Raw genomic sequence first — 18,626 nt, 5'->3', positions numbered from 1 at the left:
AACAAAAACACTTCATGAATATTAAAGCTAAAGAAGCTGAATAAATAATTTGTATTATGTTATGTATTGTTTACCTTTGAAAAGATCGAACTTTGAGAAGGGCCTGGCAATGGCAGCTTCTGGGCTATTCACTCTACTCTTATAGTGGGCGCTGCGGAACCCTTGTGGCGCCATATAAATAAAGGATAATAATAATAATAATAAGTGAGGATCTGAGGCATCGTCTGAAGGTCCACTATTGCTCAGAAGAGCAAAACGGAAGCCTCAGAATGGTGACCCAGTCTAACTTTTTTCGCTACTGTAAATAGTGCAACCCAAGCAGTGGCAGTAGTTACACCAGTTCTACCTCACCTATCGAGGATGCCTTCTACACAGCATCTTAGTTGTCAAAAAAACTGTTAATTACTAATAAAAAAAAGGTTTTTTTTCTTAATTGAAGCCAAAAGTATGTGCTCCAATCACCCATTGCTGAGGAGTGACAATGCATGGGGCCAGGAATTGACATGTAGTGTTAGGACTGGCATGGGCTACAGTATATGCTCCTTCTGGACTGACTCAAGATCAGAGAACCATGGAACAGCAGTACGGATCAACAAGCCTGGGTACTTCACTGCTGACAGAAGTGGGGTGTTATGTGTCTGCCAAAAAGGGAGCGACTGTATAATGGGAGTGCTTTAAGACAGTGATGTTTGGTCAGGATAGGCAGGAGAAGCAGAGCCTCACCTGTCATACTCCAGTGTACTCCAGAGTTTTGTCTATAAAAATAATTATAATTATACAATATTTGTATTATTTTATATAATACAATCATCTTTGTATTATTCTAATAATTTTTGTAGTCATAGATGTATTTTTACAAACATTCTAAGGTGTGTAAATTGGGTTCAGATACTAGCCAGTGCCTCTCAAGCTACTGACCTCACCACACATCACTGGTGTAAGAAGCCTCCATGATCAGTGCATGCACCTGAATCAGACATCCCAGGTTTAAATTACCCTTGTATGCTATGTCTAAAGTATATTTATTTTGTAAAATATTCCATGTAGTGTGGAGTTTAACCATTTCCGTAAAAGTACTATCATTTTGGTTATGGCCTGTACACTCAAAAACTCTCTTTACATTGTGCAATTATTACCCATAGCCATAGTGTGTGCTGTCATCCTGATAGGGAGAGTTGAAAGTAGATTTATTACCCTCCTGCTGCTATCTCTATGCTGATGAAGGGTGGGCTTTTAAGCTCCTCTGAAGAAAGTTTTGACCTTCTGGGGCCTTTCTTTCTGTAGATGTGATTTTCCAGATCATAGAGGATTCATGTCTCTCAGGCACAAACAAAAGCAGATGGAAATTCTCTCAGGCACATAACAGACGCAAATGTATATCTCACAGAAGGGATGGCCATTGACCATCGATAGTTAACTTTGATGGTTTGCAGTTGGTTCTTCCCCATTGATGACTGTCAGATGGCAATGTTTATTTTGTTGGTACTAGGAATGTGGAGCTTAGCCTCACCCCAGTAGCCCGCTAAGCTTTTCCCCCAAATGGCCCTGCCATCTGATGATCTCCACAGCAGGGATAGCCATTGATGCGTGCAAACCATAAATGGATTCCTTCCAATGGCTTTATGCCATCGATGTTAACCATCAATGGTTAACCCATTGATGGCCATTCTTAGCTCACAGTTTAGGCAGGCAATCATGGATTATATGTCTAAGCAAAACATACCCAAGTGCAGGCAGAGAAAGAATAAACAGATGTAAGTCACATTATTAAAAAATTTACTATTGAAAAGTTGGAAATCATACTGAATATAATATAATAAGTTATTATCACATCAGAACAGCCTCAATAAAACAATGATTAGCGTTATGGAGATTCCCTAATGTACAATATGCAAGAAGTCCTAGTAAAATGGCCTACCCAAATGTTTATTTTCCTTTTGTAGTGGTCACAAGAGCAATAATTCCCTACTCTGAGAGGCTCAACAAGGCCAATACAAACTATATATAAGTGTTACTTTTGTGTCATAACAAGTTTGTGTGGGTAAGGCATTTATTGAAAGGACTGCTATGTATATAGAATGAAATTGCACAGAATTCTATTTTCCATTTGGAGTTTCTATTTATGAAAACAAAAATGACGATGGAAAGGTCAAAAATATGCATCATGAAACAGACATTGTTTGTAGGAGTACACATCTGAGCCTCTTTCAAATCTCCAAAATTCCATTATAACAAAATCCTCAAACAAGGAATCTCACTTTTGAGAGAATGAGTTACAAAGTGATATTGGTAAGTTGAAATACAAGAAAGTCTCCAAATAACACAAGGAAGTCAAAAGATACATACAGTAATACAATGTTTGATACTGCACTGTAGATAAGATTTACGAAGTATTATGAAATCTCTGAAACTGCATTGGAGATGTAATGGCACATCTTAATAGTACATTTATTTATGATATATTAAGTAAATTGATAATGTTAACAATTTTTTAAAGGAAAGAAATTTGATGTCGCAAATTATCATCTTAACATGTTTGTTTTTGTTAGATTGAATTGCAAACAGTGAATACATTTTTTAACATTTTGTATTTAGTTACAGCATGTTTACATTTTTAATGTAACGGACCTCAACAGTGTGAGAACTAATTAAAGTAACTAAATGTCACATATTCTACTTAGGGAATCATACTTTTGAAACCCAGTCAAGTACACCATAGTGCCGAAGGAGCTCAGAAATTAATGAGACTTTGGATTCATGAGGTCTATAGAGTGTTCTGTGACAGGCTTGTCAGCAGTCAAGACCGAAAGAAGTTTTTCCAGATAGTAAAGGTAAAGAATGTAAATGTTATCCATCTTGTTCATTTAAAGCAGCATCTTTTAAATGACTGCTACATGTAGTTACAAACAGCAGTATATAAAGGGTACAGTCTGCTATTTTTCAGTCTCACAAGTTTCCTTAATGTGTTTTCTGGTGCATATAAAATATATGTAAAACTATTAAATATAAACATGTATGTACTGTATGTAGTAGTGTATAATCCAACTACAATTTTAGGATTATGTAATTTACCTCAGAGTTATGCATGGGTGGAATGAGAACTAAAAGTGTCTCTGGAAACATTTCTAGACACAGCCTCACAAATCAACTGTAGGTGGAACAACACCACAGAAGGCGGGATTAGTACATAATTTTACATGTGTGGAAGCTGTTGGTTACTTTCTATATGCTTGGTAGAAGAGTTGCCACAACACACTCAGACTTTTAAGGTGCTGTGATAACCCCCAAACTTCCACATTCCAAATGCTACCCCCTTCCCCTGAGTAAACACAGATCCCAAAATCCCCAGCAAATAGACAGGCAGTAGTGCAGCACAATCAGATAAACTCATGAGCTAACTGATTGCAGCCCATATGGTGTACATAAACATAAGAACAGGTCTTTATGGTGTTGTTAGCTACACGCATACTTTCACTTTCTGTGGTAGTAAAAATTCAATTTTTTTTATTTATTTTTTGTTAGCACTCCCTTTTACACAAAAATCATGGCACTAGAAGTACCAAACAATAACCATAAAACTAGTGTTAGGCTATTCCTAATGAATTAATTTTAAGAGGAAATGAACCTCTGCAGCCTATGTTCAAGACAAGATTGACAATTCCTCTTATACATTGATAGGGATATAGAAAAAAATGAGAACAATAAAACTAAGGTAAATTCTTAAAGCTATGTGAATTAAACAAATGTATAAAAATATGTTAAACATTGTCCTCACGGGAAAAAAAACACACATTCATTATTGCCCCAGTCCTCCACAGAAGACTTACCTAACCTGTTGGTAGCAGAAGAGAAAGAGGAGCTCGCTCTCCATCAGCCACATACAGCAATGGCACCCCTATGGGGTAGCGCCCTCATGCACCCACTCCACTAAAATGGGCCTCAAGTCATCCATGGGTAGAGTGAGGCTGTGACAGATAGGGCACAGAGGGCTGGCAGTGACGAGTAAAGGGCAGAGAGCAGACTGTGACAAAAAAAATCACCCAACTGACCGGCAGCCCCACAGACACTTCCGCCCAGCAGAAAACTTCTCTGTGAGGCCTATGGGCAATACGCCTCTGAAAGTATGCAATCATGGGAGAATACAGTGGTGGTGGTTTGGAGATACTTGCCCTCCCAGCAACTGGAGGTCTGAATCAGGTGCCTGGAGGACGTGCAGTAGAGCTACAGCTCCTTCTTCTGTGAGTGAGCAGCAGACAGCGGGCATTTATTCAGCTCCAATTATTTATAACTCTCTGCACCTCTATGATCCCTACACCATCTGCGGGGGAGAAGCTGCCACCTGCTAGCTTTGTTTTCTGTGTTTGTAACCTGGGCTGTCACCCCTGTTGTTTTGCTGCTGAAATTTGTCCTTGCTGCAACTCTGGGGTGCCTGTGGGCTTGGATAGAAGCCTTTGGAACCAGAGGCTTGCCTGTCATCTAAGAACTATGGCATGTGAGTCATCTTTCGATACCTTTCTATTGCGCTCCATGGGGTCACTATTTGACTTTTGTTGTACCAGTGCCTCCTTATAGAAGCAACAAGGGAATCATCTTTTAATGCTAAAGAGCTTTGGATAATCCCCATATACTATAGCCTTTCCTGTCCTGTGATTTCTTTTGTACATGGTCCATTGCCTAGTGACATGTAATCCATTACTTTAATTGCTGGGGATACCTGATATGGCATACTAATTCTGATTGATATTATGCTACAGGCACTGCTGCACCCTCAAACTTATACTTCTCCCTCTCCTCATGGCTAATCGTAAATGCAAAGCTCTTCCTGGGGACTCTGCTTCCAATTTTGGTCCTAAATATGGAAAATCTACCAAACCCCTATCCCCCGAGCTCTCTTGGGATATGGTCTCTTCTATCCATCTCCCCACTCTGGCCTAGGCCTCGAGTGTGGATCCGTATGACTGATACAAAAGATTCTGGCAATGTTCTGGGTGGAGTTAAGAGCAGTGGTCCAGAAACTAGTCTGAAATAGCTTCCTTGGGAACCCTATCGAATGCTCTGGGAAGGAAAACTGACACACTCTGTGCTTTTCAGGAGGTTATACTGTAGATCAAGAATTCACTGCCATGTGTTCAATGTGAACTTTTTATGAAGACTTAGAAAATGGATCTTGCAGAAACAATCTGTGTATTCAAATAATTCTGGAATCGGTTAAAGTAGCTGACCTTCCAAATTTTCTTGAAGATTTGTTCCTGCAAATCCTCCCTTAACTGTCTAAAGAGCTACTTCTCTTGGATCACGGTCACAGGGCACTTTGCTCAAAACCACCTACCAATCATCCTCCTGGAGATGTCATTCTAACAATACATTTCCTCCACCTCAAGTCACAAATACTCTCCCCCTGTAGGGGGATGCCTGCTATTCCCTACAAGGGTTCACACCTACTTGCCCTGTTGTTCTCACATAATGGCCAAACGCACTCAATAAATACTCCCTCACTTGGCATGGAAGTACTGAAGACGCTTGGTCTCCTTCACATTCTGAGTTGCCTGGAAGTCCCAAGACCAAGCTTCTTCCCTCAGCTGTGTGGTCAATGGCCTGAGTGGACTGGTAATCTATTCCATATCTAGCATTGTAGACTCTGACTTACCTGTTTACCGATATTGCTGTCTTTGTCTCTCCCTTTCTCACTTACACTGTTTCTTCACTTGTTCTTCTTCCCTTTCTCCCTCTCTAAATTTCCTCATGTTCTCTCCCCCTTCCCTTTTTCTCATCACTCATCTCTTTGCTCTTCTCCCCACATATCCCTTCCCCTCTCTTGTCCTCTCAACTTCTTCAATAGGCTTAGTGTACATATAGTTTTTCAGACATGTTCCTCTGATTAGTCACTATCCTTACTATAGCTAGCTATCTTTTCTGTGTTACATTTTATATGTCCCTAATGCTGAGATATTGAACTCTTTTGTGTTATTTTCTACCTGTATTTTGAGGTTAGATTCCGCATTTTTTTCATTGTAAGTTTTGTTCTTAAGCTTTCTGTGCTATTGTTACTGAGATTGGCTTATATGGTATTGGCTAGTTCACCCACAATTCTCTGGACCAGGAATAGTGTTGTTTGTTGAGTCTACAAGACTTCGGCCCTTTTTGATTAGACCTGTGGTCCAGATGCCACAATTCCCTCCTGATTTTTCCCTTCCTTTCCCCCATCCTTCCTATCCTCTCCCTATACATTCTATAACATATAGCAAGACTTTAATGATAATGTTGCTGGAGCTATTGCAATTGTATCCACCATGACTGTTTTAACCTTAAATGTAAATGGATAATACTCTTTGCACAAGAGGGCTAAGGCCCTACAGTTCCTTAGGTAACAGGAGACCCACTTTGAACATCCTCATCCCCCCTTACCTCTAGGACCTTTCCCCAGACATTCTATTCCACCACTCCTAACAAAACCATAAAGGCATTGCTATCCTCCTATGTACTGTAACTCTCTAAATTGTTCCATCGAGAAGATATATGCAGACCCTTACATTCAATACAATATAGTGGTTGCCCAGATCTGACAATCATATATGACGTTGCATCCCTTTATTCCTTCAATGCTGAGCAAGGTGTCTTTCACTGCGAAAATGGCTGGTAGTCACATTATCAATGGAGGTGATTTTAGCAGTGATGCAGATATTTTCTGGTTTCACTTTCAGAGTCAGAAATCTACTCCTGTTTCCGTTATTGAATCTAAATGCCTAGCAGCTGTGTCACTCAATTCAGTTTTTTTTATATATAGCGGGTATACACTTTACTCCTCCTCACAATCTACACTCAAGAATGTTTTTATTTCTATTTAATTCATATGATCTACAGGGTTTATCTCGTGCCTGAGTCACTTCATCTTTCTCCCTTCTAACCTCTTTTCACTGGAGGCTCAATGGATATTTTCTTCATAATAAAGATTACTTTCTTAGTACTGAAAAATTTAATTGGCAGTGGTGTGGGTGGTACATTAGGCTACTATTCATGGACATTTTTTTTTTCCGTAGCCATATCCAAAGTTCAGAAACAAAAAGACCAGCAGACAGCTGTTAATCTGGAGAGACAATTTGAGGAGCTTACTTTACAGCACCAACACATACCTAAGTGCTCTACTTATAGCAAATTAATAGTTTTAAAAGGCCAGCTCAATAAAAATCTTTCTCAAAAGCAGCAACAACTGTGCAGTGGTTGCAACATCATTTATATGATAAAGGCGACAAGGCAGATTCCCTCATGGCTTCACAGTTGCATTCCCATAGGCAATGTAATAGAGTGCTTGTGCTTAACGATAGTCAACATAAGCTGAAATATGACCCTTTACACTTACAGTAGCTCACTGCTTTAGAGACTTTTATCAATGGCTGTATAATTTACCTTCTAACTCAAACAACCGGTTCCTGATCTGATGCATTTATTGTGTTCTGTCCCCATCCAATTCTAATTGTTAAGAGTCAATCTCTTAGAATCAAAGAGGTCACCTCTGAGGATATTAAGGCAGTTATCAAATCTGTTAAAAAACACATCTGCAACTGGTCCTGTTGGATTCCCAGCAATTTATTAAAAAAGTTCCAGAGAACCCTTGTTCCCTTCCTAGGAGGCTTTTTCAATGCCATTCTTTCAGGTACTCCATTTGATGGTGACACCAATAAGGTGGAAATTGTTGTAATACCTAAGCCCAGTAGAAATCCCACCAAATGCAGTAACTACCACTCTATCTTGCCTTTGAACTCAGATTATAAATTGTGTGTTAAAATTCTGGCCGGTGTGATCCCGTCCCTTGTCCACCCAGACCAGATGGGTTTCATCCTAGGTCACCAGGCCATGGATAATATTCATAGGTCTATTAATATTATTCATTATACTAACATTACAGGCATGCCTTCCCTGGTGGTGGGGCTAGATGCACAGAATGCATTTGACAGGGTCTTGTGGGCTTTTATGGATTATACATTTTAGGTTCTAAAGACACTTCCTACAGGGAATCAAGTCCATATATAACATTCTCCATCAGCTAGTGTCCTTGTTAATGGTCGCACCTTACAACCTTTTTTTATTAACAATGCTACTAGGGAGGGGTGCCTCTTGTTGCCTTTAATATTCACGATCATGATTGAACCTCTGGCATCCAAACATCACAGTAATTTAGATATCTCGGGTGTCTGTATAGGTACCTAGGAATAATAAATTTTGCTTTATGCAGATGACATCCTGACAACATTTACTACACCCCTCACCCCTTATCTTTTAAGGACCTCAGGGACATTGGGGAGCTTTCTAATTTTAAGATTTTTTTCCACTAAAACAGAGGTCCTGGACTTTAAATTCTCAGATTGATGCTGTCACAAAATTTTAAATTCAATTGGAAGCAGACCAGATTTTAAAGTTAGTGGGATCTTTCATAGCATGTGTCACTCTCCACAGCTGTTCTATTCTATTGCCGGAGAACTTCAGCACTGGTCTTCTCAATTTATATCATGGACTGGGTGAACTAACGCTCTTAAAATGAATGTCCTTCCCTGTTTACTATATGTTTTTCAGGCACTCACTGTAACTATAACTCCTGCTACCCTTTTAGGTTTACAGTGCAAATTCTCTTGCTTTCTGTGGGTGGGAAGGGGGCCCAAGGTGCGGTTAAGGACTGTCCATAATTTGGCTAAAGAGGGGGAGCAGAGTACCCCTATCCTTTGATTTTATTTCTCTGCATCACATTTACCTCAGGGTATGCTCTGCTACTCTGATCATCTTCTCACAGATGGGTTCAGCTTGAATCTGATCTTCTGTATTCAATATCTGTCTCATCTATACTGTGGGTCTCTCTGCCTCACAGGAAGTCCACAGTTTTACATTTTCCTACTTTAGTCTTCACAACTGCAGTTTGGGATAGGTCTTCAAAGGGAGTTGGACTCCTATCTTTCCCACCCTGTCTTTTGGCCTTTATGGGACAACCCAGGGTCTCCTGTTTTTAAATATTATTGCCAAATAACAATCTTTTCCCTACTTTAAGAACCTTCAGTGGAGGTTTCATCTTACCTTTTATTGCTTCTACCAGCTCCTACAATTATGTATAGCTGTAGCCACAATGTATACGCATGGACATACACATAGTGGCAAGCTGCATCATACGCCATGCTGCGACTCATCGCACCAGCATTTGGTAAATTACTATGCCCAGCATCCAGCACTGATCACATAAGTGCAGATCATAGTATTGACTGCAAGAGCAGATTACTTATTATAAGGCCGGATGATCTATTTTAAACACATTTGAGAATATTCTAAAAATGAAAGCCAACAGCTTCAGTTTATCTTGATAATCTTTTACATTTATGGAAAGACTTTTGGGCATCTACAGTCCAGACCAGAGACTTAGTGGATACTTAGGGAATTTTGTGAAAGTTATCCTTACTTTGGGAAAGAAATGATTGCAGCTATTATTTTAGAGAAATTTCAAAATAATCTCCTGTAATAATTATCAAATACAATAAAATTTTAGATTTACATTAGTTAGATTTAATACAACAAGCAGTAGACCAATCCAAGACTTTGCAGGATCCTTTTGACATCCTTTTTTAGAAATAACTAGATGTTGCCCTCGGCACTGACTGTGAATTTTTCTCTCTTCTATTTCTGTCTTTCCTTCCTCTCTCTCAGCACTACCCCCCCCCCCCATCCACTCTCTTTCTCCACTCTTCCTCCATATACAGTAGGCTAGCGCTTGTCCACTGCTTCACTCATGTGGATGTCTGTTGTTGCTCAGCAGATCTCATTTTACAAATACATTAGTGGCAACTAATATTGTGATGTATATTTTATATTGTAGACATTGATCACAAAATGTCTTTGTAAACAATATTTGCATTTTTCCTTCAGTGGTTAACACAAAATGATGCTTGGGGCTACTAACTTGTGAGTTAGCCACATAAAACCATCCATGGGAGAAGCAGCTGGTCCCGAGATCTATGCCTGCAGCCCTAAGCATTTGTCCCTCCAATAGTACATCGATAAGCAATAATCCACAGTTTTCAATTTTGTTTATGTAAACCACAAATCCAATTTAAAGGGTAATCAATTTCACAGTCAAGTCTAAGTTCACTTTAGTCAAACATACTGCATATTATCTTGTAAATACCCAAATCTATTGCTACTTAACCTACAGTCACACTGAAATTTTGCAAGTAATATGACCAGCAACTCTATGATATGTACTGTATGTATATATTGTATATGTGTATAAAAAATACATATATATATATATATATATATATATACTCTGTATATGGGAAAGATTTTGTAAGAGAGTGCTTATAGGACTCACAAGTTTAGAGTGGTCTATTTATTTTATACTAGGAGGGGCTGAGTATATATACCTGTCAATTAGAAAGTATAATAATCATTTTGACACTCGTTATAAAAACATTATACAGTTTATTACTAAAAAAATAATGGTTCATACAGTGTTGTCACAATTCTATATAGTTGAATTAATCCACAAAGTTTCACTTTTAGATGTGTACAGTTTGTCCTTCATAGGAGTATAGAAATTCACAATGGTATAGTCAGCCAGAAATATCAAAACACAGTTACTCTACGCGTTTGATGCACTCCTTGCACTCAGACTGACAGAGTAACTCCCAGGTGAGTCAGGATTTCTGTTTTTAGTTTTTCATAATCCAAAGCAGCTGCAATTCTTAAATCAAAATAAGCTTTCTTAGGTTCACCTGAGAGAAAGGGTGCCAGCAGGCTGTCCCATTGTCCTTTAGACCAACTCTCCCGCTTGACCGTTCTCTCAAACTTGGTCTGATATGCATCCACGTCTAAAGTCTCTGTCATTTCTTGAAGGAAATGACTAACCCGTATGTAGCTGGAACTGGTTGGAACATTTGGGGAAGCATTTCCAGGCCGTGCTGCAAAAGGCTGCACCACCTCTTTAGGAATCTCATGGTCCTGGTGCCTCCATATCTCCTCAACATACAATTGATATTGTTTGTGGCTTCTTGCTGGACCCTGGTGACTTCCCGCTGTGCTGCTGTTGCTTGTAGCAAGGCCGTAATTACGTCCTCCATGTATTCAGGTTTTACAAGAAATTTTGTAGCCACTTTCACCCAGGACATATATGTACTGGTTTCAAAAAAAGGAAAACATATGTAGTGCATGGCAGTTCTACTATTATTCTGAAATAAAATGCTTGTTTGAAATGATGTAAGCCAGAGATAGAAGGCTTGAAGACAAGTGTCATTTTTAATGCTTTGCTGCAAAAACCCTGTGTATGTTTGAACACAGGGTGGTGATAATAAAATAGTGACTTGATATTAGTATTGAGTGCCTTTCTTTGTATAAGGTATTTGGGCCAGGATGTCGTGGGATCAGATAATGGAAAAATGTCCAATGTTTGAGGCTATGGGCGCATCATTGGGCATTTTGCAAAGTCGGCTAATGTATTAGCAGCCACAATCTGTAATTTTCGGATACTTATGGCTCTAAAGTAGAGCGCCCGATGAACAGTTGGATCTATTCTTCTATGATACATTCACTGTATCCTGCATTACTAATTGATAATCAATAAAAACAGCTTGTAAAATAAAAGTCAGATACTGATGTTTTGCCCATGTTATGTATACAACTTGGCCTATGTAATGGAGTCCGATATTGCAAGTCGGACACAAAACAGCTCTAAATCTGACAAAGAATTTAGAGGGTTTTTTGGCTGAGTTGGTTCATGAAAATGTTGGAAATCAATTCTAAGTACACTTTTCAAGCATATTTGCAATAAATAAATACTTTTAAATACTTTGATTTTTAAAAAATAGTCTGTGTAGTGTACATGTAATTTTTGCATATTTTGCACAGAAAAATACATCTGAAACGCAAATTGATGTATTTGGATGCACAAGCAGCTTATGCTGATACCAAATTATGTTACAGTGTTTGGCTGGAATACACTGGCTGGAATACTCTGTAGCATAATGTTTTGTATGCAAATACAGTTGCTATTACACACAAAACAGGCATGCTGCATATAATTTTTAACAGAGGGAGCTGCTTGTGCGTTCTTTTGACATTGCTTTGCTTCTAAAACAAAATTATGTTAATAGGCGCACAAAAATGCTCTCGCTGTGGACTGCTAATTTGATTAAGAAATCCCACTGAGTGCAAACTCTATTATGTGTGTGTGTGTGTGTGTGTGTGTGTGTGTGTGTGTGTGTGTGTGTGTGTGTGTATATATATATATATATATATATATATATTTTCCCTTCCAGGAACTCTAGTTGCAGAAGCAGGTACAAGAATGGATGGTACAATCGAATCCCGTCAGGACTCACTATATACGTACTATATATATATACCTAAAAAAAATAATGGGAACACTAAAATAACACATCCTAGAACTGAATGAATGAAATATTCTTATTAAATACTTTGTTCTTTACATAGTTGAATGTGCTGACAACAATATCACACAAAAATGATCAATGGAAATCAAATTTATTAACCCTTGGAGGTCTGGATTTGGAGTCACACTCAAAATTAAAGTGGAAAAACACACTATAGGCTGATCCAACTTTGATGTAATGTCCTTAAAACAAGTCAAAATGAGGCTCAGTAGTGTGTGTGGCCTCCACGTGCCTGTATGACCTCCCTGGGCATGCTCCTGATGAGGTGGCGGATGGTCTCCTGAGGGATCTCCTCCCAGACCTGGACTAAAGCATCCGCCAACTCCTGGACAGTCTGTGGATGGAGCGAGACATGATGTCCCAGATGTATTCAATTGGATTCAGGTCTGGGGAATGGGCTGGCCAGTCCATAGCATCAATGCCTTTGTCTTGCAGGAACTGCTGACACACTCCAGCCACATGAGGTCTAGCATTGTCTTTCATTAGGAGGAACCCAGAGCCAACCGCACCAGCCTATGGTCTCACAAGGGGTCTGAGGATCTGGCGAGCACATGGAGGGCTGTGCGGCCCCCCAAAGAAATGCCAGCCCACACCATTACTGACCCACTGCAAAACTGGTCATGCTGGAGGATGTTGCAGGCAGCAGAACGTTCTCCTTGGCATCTCCAGACTCTGTCACGTCTGTCACATGTGCTCAGTGAGAACCTGCTTTCATCTGTGAAGAGAACAGGGCGCCAGTGGCGAATTTGCCAATCTTGGTGTTCTCTGGCAAATGCCAAACGTCCTGCACGGTGTTGGGCTGTAAGCATAACCCCCACCTGTGGACGTCGGGCCCTCATACCACCCTCATGGAGTCTGTTTCTAATCGTTTGAGTAGACACTTGCACATTTGTGGCTTGCTGGAGGTCATTTTGCAGGGCTCTGGCAGTGCTCTCCCTGTTCCTCCTTGCACAAAGGCGGAGGTAGCGGTCCTGCTGCTGGGTTGTTGCCCTCCTACGGCCTCCTCCACGTCTCCTGATGTACTGGCCTGTCTCCTGGTAGCGCCTCCATGCTCTGGACACTACGCTGACAGACACAGCAAACCTTCTTGCCACAGCTCACATTGATGTGCCATCCTGGATGAGCTGCACTACCTGAGCCACTTGTGTGGGTTGTAGACTCCGTCTCATGCTACCACTAGAGTGAAAGCACCGCCAGCTTTCAAAAGTGACCAAAACATCAGCCAGAAAGCATAGGAGCTGAGAAGTGGTCTGTGGTCACCACCTGCAGAACAACTCCTTTATTGGGGGTGTCTTGCTAATTGCCTATAATTTCCACCTGTTGTTTATTCCATTTGCACAACAGCATGTGAAATTGATTGTCAATCAGTGTTGCTTCCTAAGTGGACAGTTTGATTTCACAGAAGTGTGATTGACTTGGAGTTACATTGTGTTGTTTAAGTGTTCCCATTATTTTTTTGAGCAGTGTTTATATATATATATATATATACATATATATCATATATATATATATATATATATATATATATATACGGTGCATGTGTTCCCCTGACTAAACAACTAAACGCAGAGACCACTGTTGTATATGGAGTCGCTTGCAATAGAGCTGATAGCTCACAATTATGAATTATGGATGGCTAACTGGTAGTTTGCATGAAGTGTTTGCAATCAACGGCCATCTCATCAGTGAACACTGCTGCATTCCTAAATACAGATCCACAGACCTCAGCCACAGAAGCCATGTTTTGAGGAATTTCAGAATGAAACACTGAGCAGTCTATAAGCTGTTTCAAGTATCGATGCTGTGTGCACTGTTGTGCCTATGGTGGAGTGTTTAGAGCCACAGATGCAGATGCACTGTCCACAGGCATTGAAAGCGGATATCTCAGCAATATTAGTCTGTCACACACTAGTGTACAAGGGGAAGGCTGACATTACAATTTGTATATTATTGCTTCTGCATTTCCGACAGCAGCCACTATTGCAGATGTAGTAGCATCCAGCTCTGAATCAGGCCGGAGGGACTGTATAATGTATAAACAGCTATGTAGCAACAGGCCTACTCTCCTTTAATGTATTGGAATCTCACAATTTCTAGGGAACTCTCTAAGGCACCTAAGACAGTAGGCCAGCCTCCTAGATCTGCACACTTCCCCATGATGGTGTGGGGTCTTGATGATGATGTATTTCTTGTCATGACCTCAACACCTACTGTCTGATACCACAAATCATGGCTTTGAGCAGCATGCTGCAATGATGCATTTCACCACCCCACTCCACCTCTGCACTTCAAGAGGTCATCTACATGACCTTACAATCATTGCTGTAGTTATGATAAAGTTCAATGAATTATTTATTTGCATAAAAATATTTAATTCATTAGATTAAAACATAGAGCCATGTTTGTTTTTAAAATGATCTGTTTTACATCTCTATGTCACAGAAGAAAAACAAACCTCTTCATTTCCTCTTTTGGAATATTCTGCTTCTATCACACACATTTTAATGGCCTTATCAGCTGTGTGTAGGAGTTAGGTATTTTACTGTCTAAATGACAGGATGAAAAGGTTGAAGCACACAATAGATGCAGCAGAAATGTATTTATTATTGCTCATGGCATGTGACCTTTAAGTTGAAATGAAAACCCCCTCTGGTTTACTATTTTATGTGGCTTAAAAAAACCTGATAAACCCAGGCTGTTTTTAACCTTTGGGTTATTAAGTTTTATGAGACTCTTAAAAGAGGTTCAAGTCAAACTTAAGACATCAGAATAATAATTAACATTTAGAAAACACTTAGGCTTAGGGAACTCAACGCAATTTTCTTTGTGTCACTGGTTACATGACAGTATACAAAAATCTGATACTGACATATAAATCAGGATGCAAATAACATTCCTAATTGTTGCCTCCTATACTTGAACCATAGATACATTCCTCCTATACGTTTTTATATTTACATTTTAGATAAAACAAATGGATATATTTGAACACATCGGTACGTGTATCTGTATGTAACACTGATTTATTGTTTATAATAAAGATGGAGTCTAACCGGTGCCTTCAGAGTAAATACCAGGGGGCAAATGTAATAGCCGGCAAGAAGCAGGAAGTGCAAGACCTTGGGCTAGATGCATCATCGCTTGGAAAGTGCCAGCCAATCAGCTCCTAACTACCATGTCACAGGCTGTGTTTGAAAAATGTCAGTTAGGAGCTGATTGGCTGGTACTTTTTCACTCTCCATTTTATCACTTTCCAAGCGATGATGCATCTGGCCCCTTGTGCGAGTTCTCCTGGGGGGATCCATCAGCATTCTGTCTGAATTCTGACCGTCGGGGAGCTGAGTGCCGGCACTTCAAACTCTACCTACAAATGTAGGATCGGGATAGTTGGTATCCTGCAGACTGGAGATTAAGGTAGACCTAAAGTAGCCCCAATATACAGTAGAGGATATTTTTGTGTCATTCTCCAGGGCTAGAGAAAGAGGTTTTATGTTTGTCCAAATGTACAAACCCTGGAATTTTCTGGACTCCGAATGAGTGTGATATTCCAGGGTTCATACATTTTTTAAAACCTTTTCTAGGGGTACTGTTCCTCCAGCACCAGAGAATGACACAAAAATATCCATTCATTTTATTTATTGTTGACACGAGTCATTTGTTTCTATTAGATACAGCTGTACTTCTTGATTACTATAGGTTCTTCTTTTGTGTTAACCTTTAATTGACAGCAATACATATCAAATAAAAATCCTTAAATCAAGTAAAAATATTAATGGTGTTTAATTTCAACGTGAGAAAAAGTAAAGACTTATCTATTTGATGATTGGAAATGAAACGCTGTGGAGATTGCATACAGTAACATATATTTACAGTTTTAGGGCATGTACTATCTGTTCAGCACTGCTGAATTAATAATCTTGTTTGGAGTGGTAACTCTTGGCTCAGGGCTAAATGATCAAACCTTCCCCATTAAAACTTACTGTTACACTTACAGTATGCCTCTGGCAAAGAAACAATGTGTTTTGGTTAAGGGAGTGCTGTGTATTCCAATCAATTTGGGATATTTGTACTTTATATTATTCAGTGTACATTGCATACATTGTCTATATGTATATACTAGGGGCTTGCTGTCAGGGGCAAACGCAGAATTTATAAGGGGGGGTTTCCGTGTGTGTGATGCTATGTTGTTGCTGCATATAGCAGCGCTTACTAGCGCACTGCAATGCGTATGCATCACGGTATGCCACGCTCAATTGTTATGAATGACGCGATGTGGCAAGAGCATAGCAGGACACATCTATATACAGTATATATATATATATATATATATATATATAGATAGATAGATAGATAGATTGAGAGAGAGTACTGCGACTCTGCACTCAATTCCTCTGTGTGGTATGCCCGGGTGCCCTCCTATAACCTTACGGTCTATGTAGCAAGAATTGTTGGCGGCATTCACTCAGGTCTTGATAGTAAATAACGAATACAGAGACAAGCTGCTGTGGACAGTTTCAGTTATATTAACTTTCTTTTGTTCTGAAGAAAGTTAATATAACTGAAACGTCAACAGCAGCTTGTCTCTGTATTTGTTATTTACTATCAAGACCTGAGTGAGTGCTGCCAACAATTCATGCTGTATTGCTGTATGTATATATATATATATATATATATATACATATATATATATATATATATACACACACACATGTATGTCACTCAAATGGTGCGTTGCTCCTTTAATAAATGGCATTGAAACATTGACTTATACAACCGTACTGCAGTAGATGTTGTATGTATGCTAGTAGTGCAGCACCATTTGAGTGACCTGTACTATGAACCCTATGTGACAGCACCCAGCTAGTGTAGAACCACACATTTTGCATATATATATATATATATATATATATATATATATATATATATATAACCAGTCCCCATATAGATTTAGAATCCTGATAGAAAGATAAATGTAGAAGCCCCTAGAGAGTAAGAAAGAGACACTGTGGATAGATAGAAACCCCCTAAAGAGAGATAGAGACTATAGATAGACAGATACAGACAGAAACCAAGTGTGAGAGAGATGGAGAGAGAGGGAGATAAAGAGAGAGATGGACAGAGAGAGAGAGAGAGAGAGAGAGAGAGAGAGAGAGAGAGGGGGGGATAGATAGAGAGAGAGGGGGGTAGATAGAAAGTGAGATAAATGGACAGAGAGAGGGGGGATAGAGAGAGAGATGGAGAGAGAGAGACTGTAGTTAGAGCACACACAAAGCCTAACTTACTCTTCCTCTGTAGGATCCCAGCTCCTGAGTGTACCCACTGGAATCCCCTGTGTCGGGTCTCTCCCCCACACTTCCTGCTCCTGCCTCTGAGTTGCATGCCTCCCGTCAGCTCAGCATTCACTGTATGCTCAGGGACGACTTCTTGCAGTTTGGACAGCACAAATGGAGATGGGGGCATCTAGAAGCACCCGGAAGAACTGCACTCGGCAGTGACACTGATACTGTATCTGCTCTCTTGTCAGTGTCCAGCCGGCTCATAACAGCTGTCCTCGGGTCACAAATGCAAATAGAGTGTCTTCCGGCCAGCACTGATCAGGGGGGTTTCTGGTTACTCAGAACCCCCCCCCCCCCCCACACCCCAGCGTGCGCACTGTACAGTAATAGTATAGCCTTTACCTACTGCATACTTATATACTGTCATGTGTCTGGACCTAAAAAGGCACTTAAACACAATAACCCTCCAGACTTTTGATATTTTGTCTTTCTTAGTGAATAAATTAAATGGAATAGCAATGTAAATAGATGATTTTTATATTTAGTAAATACCTACTGCTGCCAAATCTGAGGTACTGTAGGTAAAGCAGAATTGTATAAGAATTTCTAGTCTATAGTTTATTTGAGGCTGTCTGTGTATTTTATTTTTCATCTACTGTAACTTGTCTATCTATGGAGAACTTGCTGAGCTTGGAATTATTTCAATGTGAAGCTCTTAAACAGCATTTCACTCTTTATTCCAGTCGGTATTATATTCAAACCAATAGGGTGGTATGCATGGCTATCGTACCATTTAGTGGCTGTTTTTCCTTTTTGAACACATTGTTCCTGTTTTCATTCTACTGCTCACTCGTAGTTGTAGCCATGTGTCTGTGATTTCTCTAGCGGAGAACTCTCTCTGTTTTTGTATTCTCAAAGGTTGCTCTTC

At 39.7% G+C, this 18,626-nt stretch overlaps 1 protein-coding gene across 1 annotated transcript in view; it reads left to right on the top strand.

The window, feature by feature from the left end:
• The window catches only part of LOC134934622 (dynein axonemal heavy chain 3-like), a 1,803,147-nt gene that overhangs the window by 1,241,589 nt on the left and 542,932 nt on the right, over nucleotides 1-18,626 (top strand). The window contains exon 47 of the mRNA XM_063930015.1: nucleotides 2,682-2,831. Within this exon, the coding sequence (XP_063786085.1) occupies nucleotides 2,682-2,831 (150 nt within the window). The remainder of the gene's footprint in view (nucleotides 1-2,681; nucleotides 2,832-18,626) is intronic.

This window comes from Pseudophryne corroboree, chromosome 6 (genome assembly GCF_028390025.1).
Source record: "Pseudophryne corroboree isolate aPseCor3 chromosome 6, aPseCor3.hap2, whole genome shotgun sequence".
Classification (NCBI taxonomy): domain Eukaryota; kingdom Metazoa; phylum Chordata; class Amphibia; order Anura; family Myobatrachidae; genus Pseudophryne; species Pseudophryne corroboree.
The sequence above is the reverse complement of the archived record's forward strand: the minus strand, read 5'-3'. Positions and strand labels throughout refer to the sequence as shown.